The sequence below is a fragment of the Stegastes partitus genome, unplaced genomic scaffold (genome assembly GCF_000690725.1).
Source record: "Stegastes partitus isolate 25-593 unplaced genomic scaffold, Stegastes_partitus-1.0.2 Scaffold1875, whole genome shotgun sequence".
In the NCBI taxonomy this organism is placed as follows: domain Eukaryota; kingdom Metazoa; phylum Chordata; class Actinopteri; family Pomacentridae; genus Stegastes; species Stegastes partitus.
This window is the reverse complement of record NW_007579606.1, coordinates 43308-61237: the sequence shown is the minus strand read 5'-3', so window position 1 is coordinate 61237 and position 17930 is coordinate 43308. Positions and strand designations below refer to the sequence as shown.

Below are 17930 nucleotides of genomic sequence, written 5' to 3'. Positions count from 1 at the left end.
ATGGTGCTTTCCTATCACTGTAAAGAGCTGACATGATGCACAAGCTGAACCAGCACGAAACATGATTTGTGATTTAGTCGATTGACCAAGGCTGTAAAGATGAGCACTGATTCGTTCAGGAAAGCAACGCAGCAGATGTCATGTATAATGGATGTCTTCAAATGACCAACAAATTAACAGTTAATAATAGAGGTAGTATTTTTACTTATTTGGATGGCTTTAGTAATAATTACACAAAACAGACATTGTGAAGGTATCACTTCGGACTGCAGGTAACTTTGATTGGTATTTCCTACTGCTTACTGAAGTTTTACGTAGCATTAACTTAAGTTATTTTTAAAAATCATTTATCAATGTATGTATTGTAAATATTTTTGGTGTTATTTTCATTCACATTTCTTTTATATACAAAACACTGTAAAATAGCGTTTTGGCAGTGAAAAAGCAACACTGATTAAATAGTAGCGTTTATTCATATGTTTTGTAATAAAGCACAAACACCCAAATACAAAACCAGAAAGACGAGGAGCCACCACCTTTCAGCTTAACTTGTGTCTGCACTTCAGCACACACCCACAGACTCTGAGCCTGTCAGCATCGGGGCTTCTCGTCCTCGCTGGACGTCTTACTGACGAAGAGGCTTTTGAGGAAGAGGAGCTGCAGGTAGCCAGAGGTGATGATGAGCAGGCTGAGGGCTGTCGACCACCACGTGATGTACTGTGAGTTGGACTGCAGCAGGAAGAAGTCAACGCTCTTCCTCATGCGGCCAAAGCTGTAGTAGCGGAACATGTGGAAGACGTTGCTCTCCACCTTGTGGGTCGCACCCTGCCACAGTACAACACACAACCAGCTCAGACATTACAAATGTTACTGCCACTCTTTTTTATCACGACAGATACTGTCACAGATATTACTGCTACACACTCTAACAGTTTACGTCTGCCATTACTGATCACACTGTTCTGCCTACTATGAATGGGTCATTTCATATCAAATCCCCCATATCTTAAAATCGTTCCCAGCTTTTTTAAAATGTGCAATAACTTTATATTTAATAGAGTCATTATTATTATTTTCAATGATCAGAAACCAGAAACACATCCAGGGAACCAATGACTGTTTCTATGACTCTATGTCATAGATATCACAGACATCCATGTGTCTGTCTCCTGTACTTAGGAAGTTATGACGGCTCAAAAATGACAGAAAAAATAATGGGAATTTTTGTAAGCGCAAAATTTCGACCCACCTCTATGTGCTTTAATAAACTGTGACTTGGATGAATGCAATGGTCTTACTGCTGCAATAGGTATGCATGTTTTTACGTATGTCTATGTTTATGTTTTAGATAAGACTGAGACCGGTTTAATTTATGTTTAGCTTGATTCTGTGCCTAGCTGTGTACTTCATGTTTTATTTTTGTGTTGTCTGTAGTTGTACAAAGCTTTACAATGTGTCCAAAACTCCCTTCAGGGACAATAAAGTATATCATAAAGTATATCATATCTCATCTCATCTCACCTCACCTCACCTCACCTCACCTCACCTCACCTCATCTCATCTCATCTTATCTTGTCCTTCAGATGTGGATGTAAATTTTAACTGGACTGCTTACCAGAGGAAAAATAACAGGAGGTTGGTAATTCCAATTAATTTGTTATTCAAACCTTCTGTATGTAAAATGTGGAATATTAACTTGAACGTCATAGTTACTATTACAATTGCCATTAGCTTTGGAAAAATCTACTGGAACTACAGTTACAACATGAGTAGGAAGCAGCGTGTACCTCCATAAAGCTCAGTGTGTTGTTCAGGTCTTTGCTGATTTCCTCCTTCTTCTTCTTCTTCTCATTCTCCTCACTCATGGAGGGGTCTTGATTGTTGTCATAGTAAACACCAAAGCTGAGGAAGACCTGCATGGTGCCGAAGCGGTTGTGGAAGTTGTTGAAACACATCTGATAAAAACCTGGAAGGACATAGCACATCAAAACATACAGTGCCAGTCAATCGTTTGGACACACCTTGAGGATTTTTGTATTTGTACTATTTTCTACAGCGTAGAGCAACATTGATGACATCAGAGCTATGAATTAACACATTTGGATTTATGTATCAAGCAAAACAAAAAATAATAGATTCTTAAATGTAGCCAGTGGCCACCATTGTTTTTAATACTAGCTTTGCAACCTCTGTTGATTATCCCAACCAGCTTTATGAGGATGTCCAAAACCCTCTTGCCAGTGGTCGCCAGTGGTCGCCAGCAGCACCACCATTACGGCCATGCAGTCCACCTGAGGTGCTGGAGACTGTTGGTTTCGGAGGCTGACAGTGAAGTTCTCCTCTGCAGCAGAGCCAGTTCATTACATTTTGTTGTCCCTCTTTACTTCAGTGAGCAGTTATGCTAGAAAATGGATTACTACAGTAGCTGAAGAGGGTGTTTTGCTGAGCACCAGAACTACTGTGTAATGTGAAAGCTCTAGAGCACATAAGAAGGCACTAAGACAAGACAAAAAATACACTACACAAACAGGAGTTAAAAAAGACAAAAAATGGTGAAGTGGAATTAAACTGATTAAACAGAAAATTGGGAAATTCCTGTGAAGTTACAACACAGAGATATGAAACAATAGCCCAGGATTTCATAATACCAAAAGAATAATAAGCCAATATGTCAGAAATGACACTTTTCTCCTGAGTCAGCGCTCAATCAACGCCTTTAAAGTGCACAACCTCTTCCCTAAATCTCAGACTGGAACTGAAGATTATTAAGGCACATTTTAGTTTTACTTTTGATTTTCTTTACCAACTCCTTATGTCACTGGTTGCATGAAACTAAGTCAGCTATTGAAGAAAAACTTGTTCAGAGTTCCTGTTGTGTTCAATGTTTATCATTTGTAAAACAAACAACTTTTGGCATTTAACTTTTGTAGGGCGATATAGAAGAATCCTAAAAAAAATAAAATATAAAGAGGAAGGTTAAAATCAAGGCAGCAGAGTGATGTCCTGGTGTGAAGTCTCTACAATGGATCCAACTCCAAGCCTTCTGCTGCCCTGCAAAGTTCAGAAATTAGCTAAGGAGACCTGATGGCATGCTCTGTGATTATCAGCCATTCCTGGTCATTTTAAACCACTTTCTGATCAGGCATCATTTATAAAGGAATTACAGGCTGTAATTAATAGGTTCCTTACTGGATTCTAGTCCAGACGTCTTTCAGGGTTCATAGAGAAGGTAATCGTTCAAACAGTCCATTAGAGGGGTCTTGAATTACAGCAAGCAAAGGGTCAAGCTACAGGAGGATTTTCTGCAATCTGGCAAGTTATCCTTACTAAGGGCTTGATATGCAGCATGAGAACTAAATAATGTATTACAGTTATATAACAGTTTTTCTGGGTCAGTTTGAGAAAGAACTGTTTTTCTTTCTTCTTCTTTTTTAAAGTTATTTTTTGGCCTTTTTGCCTTTATTAGATGGGACAGTCGAGAGAGAGACAGGAATGTGGGGGAGGAGAATGGGGGAAGGAGTTGCAGCAAAGGGCCATGAGTGGGATTCGAACCCATAGCTGCTGCATCAGGTACTATAGCCCCTGTACATGGGTCACCAGCTCAACCAGGTGAACTATAGTGGCGGCCCCAGAACTATTTTATGTTTAGATTGTTTCTACCTGTGTTACTTTAAATTTGAATCAGTAAAAATATGAACAATTCACTTCCAATTATGGATTAAAAATAAGGTCAATGTTGAGGAGTAAAGAAAGAAACTAGAACAACAAAGATAAAAGCAATATAAACATCCATGAATAGCAGCATTCAGTGTGCATGCAAAGTGGCAGTTACTGAGGTAAGTGTGGTAACATTTAAAACGGTGCAAAAATGTGTGGCTGTGGGCATCGTGGTTCCAGAGTCTCTGACATAGAGTTCATCACAGTAACAGCCTGGGGGAAGAACCTGTCAGAGTCTGGTGGTTTTGTCATACAGTTTGTCATACTCTGTAGCGCCTACTGGACAGGAGGAATTTAAAGAGTTTGTGTGTGTAGGGTGTGAGGGGTCTGTAGCATTTTAGCATCAGGATGTAAGGGATGAACAATATCCTGTTTTTGTGTAGTTCACAGCACAGCTCACCTTTGTTCATTAGGGTCCGAGGACCCCTACTTGTTTAAAAAAGAAACTACATCACTTCTTATGGCTGGCACAATGGAGTTTCATTCTCATAAAGTGGAAGAAATAAATGGAAGGAGTCACTGCTGGACTGATTTGATCGACTATCAGACAAACAGCTACCTGTTTCTGTGGCTTTAAAGTTGATCTGACCCTTTGCATCATCAACAGTGGACAGCAACAAACTGCTGGGGGCGTTGACAGTGACAGACAGGTGTCTGTCATGGCCGACTCCCGTCACCCACTGCACCTACAGACACACAGACGAACAGGCGACTGAATACATTTCCATACATGGTGGGAGTCATTAGACATTTTGTGGCAGAGGTGACAGGCTCTTATGACAAACCTGACTTTTGGTTGCTTGGCCAGAGTCGGCTGTCTGATTTACTGATCATGAGCAAGATACAGAGACCACTGATCAGATCGGCATAAAATTTGCTGACTACTCATAGTACCTTTATGATAAACCGTAACAAGCTTAAGCCATTACAAAACGTTTTACACTCGACTAACATAGAAAAGACGGTGTATCTTTGCATAAAAAACATAAAGCAAATACAATAAACCAATAAACTTGAGTAGAAATCAAATCAAATATTGGTAAATGGTCTGCACTCATACAGCAATTTTCTACCTTAGTGCTACTCAAAGCTCTTTACAATGGTTCTCATTCACCCATTCACACACATTCTTACACCAATGATGACAGCGCTGCCATGCAAGGTGCTGCCTGGGAGCAACTTCTGGTTCAGTGTCTTTCCCAAAGACACTTTGTCTGTGGAGGAGCGGGGGATCAAACCACCAACCTTGGGATTAGAGGACCTGAGCCACAGCTCCCCACCCATAATGTGAGTTAAAAATCACCAACCTTCACTGAAGAGCAGAAAACAGTTGTGAGGAGCAATTTCAAGTCATCTTCTTCACACAGTCTCAAGCTCTTTCACTGATGTGTGTGATTGCTGCCAAACTGGATCATTTGCAACAGTTTATTCACATTATGGGTGAAAACAGGGATGAATTTAAATGTTCTTTTTAGGAATTTGGTTCATATTTTCTAAAGTATCGAACCAACTAAAAATTATAGGCTGAAACTGTCATGAAATGTCTCGAATGTGCTCCTTACGATGCACCCTGTGATTTTTGGTATTTTTTTCCTGCTTTGTGAACACCTTAATAGCATACTGATTAAAGTCACCCAGAAAAACAAGGAAACTGGAAAAAAGAAAAAAAGAAGGAATTTCATTTGCAGTGACTTTGCTTACCAGAAAGCTCACTTCATCTAAACAACAAATGTTTCATCCTGGAATAAAGAAATCTTCATGTGTTCATTCTTACCATGAAGTTCAGGTAAAATTTCTCTCCGTGGTGAGCAAAGTGCCAGAAGCAGTCCTGGCCACCAGCACGAAGCACCACAGAGAAGTCGTACTGGTCGGCGCCCCAGAACAGCTGCTGGTCTGTGATGTCGGGCTGTGGGTCTGTCAGGGGCCCGCCGGCACCTGAGCCCCAGAACACGAAGACAAGAAACAGGCAGGGAATTCTATGCAGCATGCCTGAACAACTGGACACAACTTCTGTAAATGAAAAGTGTAGCTAGAGTGTGTGTGGAAGTGTGGACAGATCAGAAATGATTAACTTGAGCCAAAAAAGTTGCTTCAATTAGTGGGAAAACTGGGCAGCCTGCACATATGGAGCAGCACTGATAGAGAAAAAACCGAAGAAATAACAGGAAAGGCCCTGTCAGTCAGACAAACCAAATGACAAGCTCCCAACAGTCAACACTGACCAGAGACTACGGCTAAAAATAAATATAAAAAAATGGAAATGATTTCTTATGTCAACTTTATGGTGGCATTAGAGCAAAAAAAACCAAAACAACAGATTATCACTGAAGTCAGTGGGAATCATTCTCTGAAAATAGTGAAAATCTGTAAATGAAGTCACTGCAATCAGTTCTAGAGTTTTTTTTCGATCTGGTGCACAATTGTCAAGCTCATAGTGGTGGCAAATATAGCAAATCTAACTGAATGCATGGTCTAGAGTCCATGAACACCTGTACAAACTAGGGCAATATTCCCTCAAGAGTACGTTGAGATACTTCATTGAACAAGGGAAACTCTGACCTGCTCACAGCTCCACATGAAGTATCAGGAGGATTCATGTTGTGGGGATCAGGAATGATTTTACTAAATTCTAGGACAATTCATCCGATAGTTGTCAAGAAGTTTGAATCTGGATCAAAATTGTGGGCCAAACAAATGACCTCCAGTGCCACCCTTACAACCCAACTACAAGCATGGACACAAGGCACAACCTACAAATGACAAGACTGAAAAGTACTTGGAGGCCAGTGGACGTCACTTTATTGCACTCCACAACTGAAAAGAAGTGCTGGACGAAAACAACATTCTACTGATGATACAGAGGAAAAAAGTAGCTTTTTCTTAAATCTGAAGGACGTATCCTCTAAGGATCCACGGTGTTGTTTTTGTTGTTGTTGAACTTTCATAGTTTAGTGAGCATCAAATAGCAAACAACAATTTTTTCTACATAAAACAGCTCCACGCTGAGATGCGTTCAATAAGTAGAGATGATCTTGGTTTAATAAATGTTGGAAAAGTAAGAAAAATGTCGACATATAAAAGACTCTAATCTGATAAAAAATAAAGAGACAGTCACTCCAACTTAGGTACATTCAGTGGCAAGGCAGATTCTCTAAACTTTTTCAGATGCACAATGCTTTAGATGGTTTGAGCACTTTCCCGAATGAAACACAAACTAAGAAGCTGTACTCATTTCAGAAGTGATAGAAAAATACGTCCATTTTGAAAAGCATCATACCTTACCGGTGGTTTTTGTTCAACTACTTCAGACTATTAAAAACTTTTTTATGACCTTACTTCTTTTGCAGAGGTAAACACTAGAGGAGAGAAATTTCAGTGAAATACGAGTAAAGAAGACTCCCCTGAGCAGGAGGAAGAAGCAGCATGAGATGACCAGAGAGAAACACTAAAATCAGCTTTTGGTCCCATGTGGTTTACAGGTCGATTTCAGATTTCAGTGGAGAAGTGAGAGAAAACCATCCAGTCTTGAGGGTCCACCTGGTTTGAAACAGACTGTACCAAGCTAAACCAGACATATACGGTATTACTGGACGCTATGTAGCTCAAACTATTTGCAGTTCTCCAGGAATGTCAAAGCACAACTCAGTGAAGCTCGATACTAATCACACATTGCACAATGCACTTTCGATTTCTACACACCGAACAGTTACATTTTACCACAAAGGAGCGGTCCGGGTCTAGAACATCAGTCATGAGTCTGCGACGGAGGGGAACACACTTATGTGACTGAAGAGTTAGAAATGAACTACGTTTTAGATGTTTCTGAAATGAACCAAACTAAAGCAACAAAGAAATAAAACAAGACTAAGAATCTGCAGCTCTTGTATTGTTGTACTTGTCCTTTGAGGTCCCTTAGCATGCTAGCATTAGTGATGTTACCATGTTAGCTTAGCATGTTATCATGGTGACATATGGCCTTAAACATTAGGGTTAGGGTTAACCCTCAAAGTAAGTTGCTTCTGCAGGTATGTGGTTATGAAGGTTTGGATGAAAACATTTTGATGTTAAATAGAAAATCACAGGATCATCACAGCTATTGCAACATGAGCATGAATGTGTAAATCAAATTTTGAACAATCCATCCAATAGTTGTTGAGCAGTTTCAAGCTGGACCAAAGTGGCCGGTTAAAATCTGGCTCCAGGGATAGAAATATTGGTCAGCTAGGACAATAATACTGGAAAGTAATCTCTGGGAGTGTGTATCATAGCTGACGATTGGATATTTTTCTTTATTTTAATTCCATTTTTTCTTTCTTTTTGATGTTTGCCAAATACAACATTTGTGTGACAACTTTTACAGCCAGTTTCTTTTACAGCTTACCTCATGTCTAATATACGCTATTTCTGTAAGTGGATCTTTCTAATAAGGGGAGCAGAACAGGCAGCTTTGTACAATAAGCAGAAGTGCTAAATGAAACTGAGAACACTGCTGCAAACAAACCTCTGAGAAGTTTAGAATAACAGCTTTCTTGCATGAGGTCCAATATAATGTCTGGAAAGGTGTGGACTTTGGTGTTAAACTGGCTGAAAGAGGTCACCAAGCAACAGTTTTAGATTGTGTTGATAAGGAAGGTGAAACAATGGTGTAGAATATTGAACAGATAACAAATGTTTGTTATAGCATTTAAAATGAACATAAAAGAAAAATCATGTCATATTTTTATAATTTCATCTCATTGACTGTCAGTTGAATAGATGCACACAGCACAGAACAACTGTGACACGTAAAAACATTGTCCAGAGAAACGGTCCAACTTTATGGTAGTTGGTCAGTTAGACTTCTGTAGTCAATAACTGCTCTAAGAAGATCCAGCATCTTAAGGAGCAAATTAAAAAAACATTCACAATTCAAATCTAACTGCCGTCATAAACATGGAAAAACTACTTAAATTTTCCACACATTCAGCAGCGTCAGTCCTTCTAAGATCTTGTTTTACACCAGATCGTCCTCAACAAGGTCAGAACTTGAGCCTTCGGGATGATCAGCCTCCAGCGACAGACGTGGCAGCGTCCCAGCAGACCCTCTCAGCCACACAGCTCCAGCGCTGTGGTTGGACTTGCATCAGACAGAGAACTCCGGCCCGCTCTTCCAGGTGCGTTTGGGGAGAAAAGTTGGCAGCTTGAGTCCAGCGAAGGGGCTGATCCAGAGCAGCGACGGGCGACCTCCAAACACCGACCTCAGCCCCGCCCAGCGAGTCTGACGCTCCCATGTTGGCTTCTCATTTTTCAGGCGCTCAATCTCCTGAAAGACACACAATCTCATTAGAAACACACATGTAGCTTTTTTAAAACATGCAACCATTTCAGAACCAGACACACAACCTCATTGCACACACACTCATCCTATTATATGCAGACAGACAATCTTACTACACACAGATACACTAACTTGTTACACATACATACACGCCATATACATAAGAGGCACACAATGTCATCATAGAAAAAACAGCCTCATCATACACAACAAAAAACATTATATGCAGACATTCACACAGTCATGTGGTCTTCCTACTGCAGCCTGCTTTACAGTTAGAGGCTGTGCTGGCTGCAGGTTTTACTGTAGTAACGGTCATATTGCTGACTGACTGTTCATTGGACAGGATTACTCAACCACAGTTCAGATGATGACGATGATGATGTGTGTGCTACAGTTCTCTGTATGAGAGCGACACTAATGCATGATAGATACATCAGAATGATTGATGAGATAGAAAGTTGGGGCTATCTACAGCTGACTTGTACCCAAAGTTTGTGCTGAAACTGTTGAGCTAATATTAAGAGTAAAACAAGTAGTCAGTCATCCTGTCACCTGCAGCAGTTAGCTGAGCTGCAGTCTGACTCACCGGATGCAGGCTGCCAGAATGAGCTGCCATTGGTTTTCATTTCAGGCAGCTTTCTCTCTCCTTTTATTAACAGAGCGGTACTATAGTCTTTGTCCCGAGAAACAACAATGGCAAACTAATGCCTGAAAGTTTGGCCGAGGATTTGGATCGTGCAGTCGGGCAGCTCTGTCAGTTGTTTTTGCTGTATTATCCATTTTAACCGCAGTGTTGGACTCCCTGATCCCTGTGTTTCGCTAAAAGAATTCCACCTGACACCGGTGTGAGGGAACACCTGAGCCCCACTCAGCCCCGCCCACGACGACTGAGGTGGCTTTAAAGGAATACGAACAGGCCAGAGCATCTTCCCCCTACAGCAGTATGGTAGTGTGGAGCAGCCACCCCATTACGCTCTACAGCAGCGGTCCCCAAACACCAGCCTGTGGACCGGTACCGGGCCACACAGAAGGAATAAAAACATTTTATTTTTTATTTTATTTCCCCCGGAGTCCACAGGTTTTTTATTTTAAAAAAATGACTTGCTGTGTTAATTTCGCGTCACTGGACTGTCAGTTTTCCCGCCGGGCCATTAAATGGAACCATTAATCAAACTGCTGCCGAAATTAATAAAACACAAACGTTTCTGGAGCTTCTTTGAAAAGAGGGAGAGACACGCTGATGAGACATAAGAAAAAGTATACAATCATTTAGCAAAAAAAAATTAATTTTATTTGTTTGACACTTTTTTAATAGAAAAAAAATGGTTATTATTTGATGAGCGGTCCATAGAAAAGTGTCTTGCTTGAAACCGGTTTGGGGTGCAAAAAGGGGTGGAGACTGCTGACCTGCAGCAAGCTACATGTTCAAGTAACTTCCACATGATAATAATTATACAGCCAACACACTGCCTTATTGACGAGAACCTCACTCTTCACTGTTATTGATACAGGAGTGCATTAAGAGCACAAGTTTCATTCTCACCGTCTCATCGTTGCAGATGGAGTGGAGCTGAGTGCTGAACATAACAGCGGTGAAGGTGAGGAACAAGAGGCTTTCCATACAGAGGAAAATCATCAGCATCATCGTCACCGGAGGAGAGAAATCACTGCACTCTGGACACAAAAACTTTAAAGTTACACTCCAGGTATACAACATGCAAGTTAAAGCAGCAGGATGGAGCTGTGTGTTTAGGACTGACCTCTCCACTGGACTCTGATGCAGGTGATGAACTGGTATCCACAGAGAGCCAGAGCGTGGCTGGAGATGAGAGCTATATACATCTGTGAACAAAGATAAATGCACCAGACCTCTAGACTCTGCTGATGTTTCAGCATCTTGGGGTCTGAGGGGTCTAGTAGGATTTGCAATTAACATATCTCACATACAAGGCTTAAGACAAGATTTTCGGTAAAATAAATAGGTTTGCAAAAGGAGGGAATGTCATATCTGGGGACCACGCAATTACACGCTGACAAAAATCAGACAGTAGCAGTGTGACACCGTCTTGTGAGGAGGGATGAATGGTATGTCGTTTACAGCCTTAATGTGGCTACGTTGGCTGTGTTTCAGAGTCATACATAGGTCTTCATGAAGCAGTAAGACAATCTGTCAAAGAGCTAATCTAACAAGAATTGCGACTGCCACAAGGTCTCGGCTACATAGCTTTGCTGCTTTGTGCTAACCAGTCTGACTGTAGTTTACATCCACGTCTGTCCACACCCTAACCCTACGTAATGTAGAGAGTGAGCTATGGTGCATTCATTGAAAGACACAAAAAAACAATCAAATGCCTCGTATGTGTCTATGTGATGGCTAAAAATTCCACAGAAAAAAGCTTCAGGAAAGAGGACTCACTTCCCTGCTTTAATGCTATCTCAAGCATCCATTCCCAAAACAGTGAGTGTAAAAGTTTTTGAAGTCCTCAGAAATTCTTTGTCTAATCTGAAGATGATGGGTTCATATTATATTCTGTAGTTTTCTGTGATTTTAGCCTGTTGTCCTCCCACACTGGGGATGAACGAGAGCAAGTTTAGACGCTATACTGCAAACAACAGCGGGCTGATACTAAAAGTAATTCTGCATGATTTCTGTCACTAATAAGTCTTCTTGTCTGAAGGAGTTGTTTGGCTGAAACAACAAACATCTGGAGAAATACAGTCATCCTCAAATTTATTCATACTCTCCCATTAACGAAGGAAAAAAAAACAGCTGTCACTGAAATAAGTTGAAATTGGCAAAAGTAATACAGTTAATGAAAATCATGACATTGCCTTTGAATTGTGGTTCAACAGAAATTATTTAAACAAACAAACAAACAAAACAAGCAAACAAGCATGATGGGACCCGTACACTAATATTTTGTTGAACAAACCTTTGAGGCAATCACTGCAATCAAGTGTTTTCTGTAACTCTCAATCTGACTTCTGCACCTGCTGACAGGTATTTTGATTTTGACTGCTCATCAGCAAAGTGCTCTAATTTGTATGGGAGAGTTAAAAAAAAAAATAATTATTCCTTTCAACCACAATTCAAAAGCAATGTCTTCTTTCACAAAATTAGAATGTAGCAAATTTGTATTTCTTATTACTTTTTTCAGTTTCTAGTTATTTGAGTGACTGTTGTGAATTTCGCCTTTTCTTTAATGGAAGGGGATGGATGAATTTGAGGACGACTGTAACACACAACAGCTACTGGCTAAAAGTAACACTATAGGCATTGCGCTAACAGTCTAAAAGCTGGAACAAAATGTGTTTAGCATCTAAAAATATGCTCCAAACCTCTTTACTGGAATGAAATCACCATCTGCTCCCACTGCTGAAGCTTGTGAGTATTTGACTGAGCAGCAAGCCGTTTCTATTCGTGGCCTCTGAGGGACCAATACAACAATGTCCAAACTAGAGCAAGCCACATGTGGCTGTTTGAACATCACATCTGGTGCATATCCAGACTCCTTGAAAAGACCAAATCCAGGTGTTTATATGTTAGAGTTTTCCATACTTCCACACTGTCTTACTCTATGTGTGGCCTTCAGCTCCAAGTTCACTGGTCTCTGTCGAAGACATGCACACAAATTATGCAATATGATTTTTTAGAAAGAGACTCAGTGATTCCTTCAAACAGCAGGACAATAGTTCCTACCTAACAGAATGTGGCGGTGCATCTCTGCAGGATTATTTGCTGCAATGGATAAATCCACATTTGGTGCTCATTGACTACGATGGTGTGAACAAACCACATCTGTGTTCATGGAAGGAACATGTCCGCCGGTGTACCAGTGTGGCTGATGTGTTCATTTAGTAGTGTTTGGAATCAGCGCAGCTCAGTGGCACAGGGGAATAAGATATCTGGAGCTAGCACTTATTCGTAGGGGACTTTGTTGCTGCAATACAATATTTATAGATTTAGCCTTTAAAATCTTTCATTACCGATTCACTGATGGGTGATTTCATGCAGTAAAGGTAACTTGTGTTGCCACTTTAAAGCTCTAAACACTGAACACAATCCATTCTGTTCACATACATTTGTCACCGTTGTTGTTCCCTCAACCAGCAGATGGAAGCCGTCAGGCTCCCTGCAGTCAGGAGTGAACATTAAAACAATGAAAGAGGCAAAGAACGTCAGGATGCAATTCAATAATCCCACACACTCTCCTAACTCTTCCTTCAACCTGGATCATGTTGCTGCTTTATAATCTCGTCTTAGCTGCTTGACTGCTGATGTTTAACTCTCTGCTGCAACGCTGCTTTTGATGTATTTGATCTGACCTAAAGCTTGTCCTCATGCTGACCTCAATAAAGAGCCTCTGACCGACAGTAAATCTGAACGTGGACTGCTATATGTTGATACTAAATATCTTCAGTTGTCCTGTGAAGACGTGACTCTGGATAACATCTAAAGTGGACAGAGACTTACGGTGAAGAGGACGAAGAAGCGCTGGTTCTTCTCCCCGACACAGTTGTTGACCCAGGGGCAGTGGTGGTCCATCTTTCGGATACAGCGCTTACAGATACTGTAGAGAAGCGAGAACATGGCCGCATGACGCACTTCCTGGGCACATCTATAAATCCTCGATGAAACAGTGACTTCACACTAAAACCCGGGTAGGATTAACTCGCCTGACCTGCAGTGATGAGCCCTCTCCGGTTTGATGCTGCAGCACTTTGGACATTTATAGATAACCTCGCCCGGCTTCAGCTGCAGACTCTCCATGTGTATTTTAGTGGCGTTTCCTTTAGGAACGGCACCCTGAGGAGACGAAGGAGCAAACTCAGAGGGTGGAAATAGAGAATAAGAAACATCTGATGGCCTAGGTGCAACTTTGAATCAGTTAAACCACAAGGAACGGAGCGCTCAGCTGTTTATCTCCTGCAGCCTCTCTGCTGTGATGTGGGTTCTGGGGGAAGTCATCATTATCTAAAATGCTGTACAGCCAAAGTGTTTGGAAATGAAACTGACTATACAGACCAAGTTGGTTGAAGTTTTATCAAGTGCTGCAGTGAGTGTAAGACAGTCTGGTTGGTGGGGGAGTTCTGGGCTCCACTCTACTACATTATTGTGTCAGAATTGGGTATGAAGCCAATGGCAAGCAAAAACAAAACTAGTCCATTGTTGGGTTTCTGTGCTCTCTGCAGCCTGTAAGATTGTTGATGAGTGTTTCTGGATTTCAGTGAGAGGTCCTCTCTGTCGTTGACTGTGTCATATCGGTTTCAGGAGTCACATTCTGCCAACTCCACTTAACAAATATATAATAATATCTGTAATTTTAGCCCATCAGACTTCAGTATTTTTGTCAAGTAGAATAAAATAAGATGTGTCAAGTTTAGAAGGCTGCAGCTGTAGTTTCAGTGAATCAGATATAACATTTAATCAACATTTAAAGCTTGATCAGGACACCTCATGTTGATCTTACAAAGCCACATACTAAGCAGTGAACTCCAAATGTGACCTAACTCTTGCCTCCTTTAAGGCTGAGCTACTTGTGCAGCACTGTGTCCTTGCAGCTGCGCTCCTCAGTTCTGCTTCAGTCAACAGTCTCACCCCAAAACCATCAGCCTCCTCACCGGGTCAGTCAGCATGGTGCGGAGGTGGGAGGCCAGCGCTAGCACAGCCAGGCTGTTGAAGAGCACCCCGTTAACCACAGCATACCAGAAGCTTCTGGAAGGCAGCAGCATGACGAAGGTGACCACAAAGTCCGCAAAGAAGACCAGAAACCAGGTGATGAAGGCACACACCATGCCACAGCAGTCCTGAATGAACCAGAGCTGCTTGGCTTCGCTGCTGGAACTTCTGCCCTCTCCTTCGTCCTCCTCCCCGTCCAACAGGGGCCGCTGCTGCTCCACATCCCTCAGACGGTGGCCTGAGGACATTCTGGCCAGATGGAGGGACAAAGGAGACAGGATTACGGCAAGGTTTCACGAAAGGGCTTTTCAGAAACCAAAGATATAGGTTTGGATTTCAGCTGCCAATAAGCAGTATGAGAGAGAAGCAGAGAATATGAAATGTGAACCAGCACAGCACACACTGCACAAAGGACACCTTTACTTACTTGACAGTGCCTTTACTTCACAACATTACTGCTGCTGTCCCAGCATGGAATCACAAGCTGTCTTCTCTCTGGGTCACATTGCTACAGACGGCACAAAGTCAAACCTTTAGGAGTTCATGATTACAACGATGATACACTAGTTTTGTATTTACAGTTAAACTAAGATGAAACCTGGCCTTTTCTGACTTATAGACCAGGGGCCTCATGTACAAAGACTTGCGTGGATTTCATACTGAAACCTGGCATGCGCTTCAATCCAGAAAACTCCGTACACACACAAAAAAATCCAGATGAATGAAAGTGAGCCTAAGCCTGAATCCAAACACATTTCCTTTGTACATCCCACTCAGCTTGGAATTGACGCATGTGTTGGAGTACCAGACTCCTCCCTCTCCACGGCCTCCACTTAAATATGCAAATTAGTATAAACAGGCCCATAGGTGGGATCCCCCTGTCTGCATGATCAGATAACAGTAACAAGCCATGAGTAAGAAAGGTAAGAAGAGGAACTTCACAGAATGTGAGCTGGAGACACTCATCAATAAAGTCGAGGCCTGTAAAAACAGTCTTTTCATCACGCTGTCCTCTGGCATCAACAGCAAACACAAGAGGAGTGAGTGGGAGAGTGTGTGTGAGGCGGTGAATGCTGTGGGATCAGAGCAGCACACACTTACAGAGGTCAACAAGAAGTGGTCAGATATCAAGGTGAACGTCAAGAAGAGGACTGTCGCCCACCGCCAGAGCATGGCCAAAACAGATGGGGAGAGAGGAGAGGATGAACTCACCCTGTATGAGCAGAGAGTCGCCGCTATTGTGGGTGACACTGCTGTCACAGGGGTGGTGGGAGCACACGTGGGTCACTCAGATCACCCCAAGGTAAATATTTATTGTGTAACTCACAAATTATTCATTATACGGCTCATACAATAATCTGCTCACAGCCAAACAACATACAGGTTCATGTGTAATCATGCCAGAATATCAAAGAGGAAATCAAAGACTTTGTCTCATGTTTAATTACTCAATTTATTATTTTCCAACAGACAATGAGGCAGGAGAAGACTGTGAGCTACGTTTGCTGAGAGAAACCCGCAGAGAGTGGGGGGACTGCTGTGTGTTTGCTTTAACAGACAACATCCCTGTACGGACATACAGCTGGAGGAGACGACACCTTTACGGGCGAACAGACAGTCAGCTAGCTCTGAACTTTTCCAGAGCTGCTGCAGGAGCAGGGCACTGAACATGGTCAGGGACTCCTCACACCCTCTCCATAATCTGTTTGAACTGCTACCATCAGGCAAACGTTTCCGGAGCACTAAAATAAGAACCTCCAGAATGATCAACAGCTTCATTCCACAAGCTGTCAGAACGCTGACCTGCTGATCCAGATATGCAAACACGTCTTTATTTAATTGCTTTTAGTTTTGGGATCCTGAAGAAACGTTCTCTCATCTTGTTTGTACTACTGTTGTATGTACAGCAACATGACAATAAACTTGATTTGATTTGATAGCTAGCGGAGCCGTAGAACGCGTCTGTGACGGGGGACGCTGAGCAGCGCAGCACCCCGAGCGCTGATCCACAGGACAGACACGAAACAGGAAGACATGGAAACGAGCTCACGAAAGTGAACCGACGTTTAGCTTTTCTCCACATGCTTTCTGTTCAGCTGTGCCACTTCTAAAACGCCCGTAAACTCCTGGACGGGATACACTTACCCTCTGAACGCAGCCGGATGTTTCGGTGCAGCAGCGCTTCCGGTTCGGCTGCTTCCGGAGGAAGTGTTTCCCTGCAGGTGGTTCCGTCCATAGACATATATAATAAAGGCCTTCATTATGTTTATCTGTGGTTCCGTCTGCCAGCTCAGATGTAGAGCGACACAAAGTCGCTGATTTTCTGTAATACATAATTCAGTTGGCTGATAACAGGTTTCTCTAACTTCTGATCTGGTGCGATATGATTGAGTTGAATTGGTTGACTGGTCTGTAAAATCAATGAATTATTTGTGTAAAGACCTGGAATTAGACAGTGATCTAATCCACAGAAGTTGTAGTATTTATTTGACCCATTTCTAAACGACAGTATGCTACCCTAATAAGCCCTGAATGAATGTCACTACAAGTCGCACAAACTACAACCTTTTCTTAACATTTGTCAGCCCAAGCCCAATGATGGTGACAAAGGAGGCTACGTTGTTGAAGATTTGTTGAAATCTGTTGAAATTTGTTGATTTTTTTTGTTTTTTTGTTGAAAAAAATTTGTTGAAATCTCATACTTTTCTGTAGTTCTCACCATCTCTTCATGCCACATGAAAACTGTAAATAACAGTTGTAATAGGAAGCATTGAGCCCTGTGTGGAGATATTTTCTCCCCTGCTGTTTCCAAAGTCAACACTGATGTGCGCAGTTCCTTCACAAGGAAGAACCACGAGACGTGATAGACGCTGTGGCCAAAGTGTTTTCTTAGCTGAACTATGAAAATGTGAAAGGCAAATAAATGATTGGACGTGGATCACTCAAATTGAGTGGGAGCCATTCACTGTTTCTTCATGCTTCCTTCAGGTCCGAGCAGCCTCCTCCATGCTGCCGCCACCACCACACTGAGGAGATGGCGTCTCCCAGGAGACCAGACAGTGCTGGGTTCTGCCTACACTTCAACTGTGTCACTATTAGAGACTCTTGTTCCTCATGCTGTCAGAGAGCTTTAAATGCTATTTGACAAACAAGTGGGCTGTTACAAGCCAGCCTTTTTGTTCGCTCACTCCGTTTGACAGCACCGACAGCTCA

General features: G+C 42.0%; 3 protein-coding genes across 3 annotated transcripts in view; all 3 read right to left on the bottom strand.

Moving 5' to 3' along the window:
* Positions 1-490: 490 nt before the first annotated feature.
* On the bottom strand, positions 491-5704 carry tmed6 (transmembrane p24 trafficking protein 6). Its single transcript, XM_008302767.1, has 4 exons — positions 5492-5704; positions 4277-4403; positions 1788-1966; positions 491-825 (listed from the first exon to the last, which is right to left on the bottom strand). Exons 1-4 carry the CDS (start codon positions 5702-5704, stop codon positions 592-594), a joined length of 753 nt encoding a protein of 250 aa, XP_008300989.1. The 3' UTR covers positions 491-591.
* Positions 5705-6493: 789 nt separating this feature from the next.
* On the bottom strand, positions 6494-16924 carry LOC103372976 (palmitoyltransferase ZDHHC7-like). The gene is made up of 8 exons (XM_008302763.1): positions 16863-16924; positions 15145-15225; positions 14660-14966; positions 13720-13844; positions 13512-13608; positions 10798-10879; positions 10581-10711; positions 6494-9019 (listed from the first exon to the last, which is right to left on the bottom strand). The coding sequence occupies exons 3-8, from the start codon at positions 14963-14965 to the stop codon at positions 8840-8842; spliced, it is 921 nt and encodes a 306-aa protein (XP_008300985.1). The 5' UTR covers position 14966; positions 15145-15225; positions 16863-16924; the 3' UTR covers positions 6494-8839.
* ankrd27 (ankyrin repeat domain 27 (VPS9 domain)) overlaps positions 16255-17930 on the bottom strand; it is a 44966-nt gene continuing 43290 nt past the window's right edge. The window contains exon 29 of the transcript XR_521032.1: positions 16255-16265. The gene's annotated coding sequence lies outside the window, so the exon portion shown is untranslated. The remainder of the gene's footprint in view (positions 16266-17930) is intronic.

Coding starts and splice junctions, on each gene's coding strand:
- tmed6 (XM_008302767.1), bottom strand. CDS start 5,704: ATGCTGCATAGAATTCCCTGCCTGTTTCTTGTCTTCGTGTTCTGGGGC. Junction 1,967..4,276: donor CTTTAAAGCCACAGAAACAG/GTAGCTGTTTGT, acceptor ATGTCCTTCCAG/GTTTTTATCAGATGTGTTTC. Junction 826..1,787: donor ACACACTGAGCTTTATGGAG/GTACACGCTGCT, acceptor GTACTGTGGCAG/GGTGCGACCCACAAGGTGGA.
- LOC103372976 (XM_008302763.1), bottom strand. CDS start 14,965: ATGTCCTCAGGCCACCGTCTGAGGGATGTGGAGCAGCAGCGGCCCCTG. Junction 13,845..14,659: donor GCACCATGCTGACTGACCCG/GTGAGGAGGCTG, acceptor TCGTCTCCTCAG/GGTGCCGTTCCTAAAGGAAA. Junction 10,880..13,511: donor GCTTCTTCGTCCTCTTCACC/GTAAGTCTCTGT, acceptor CTTTGTTCACAG/ATGTATATAGCTCTCATCTC.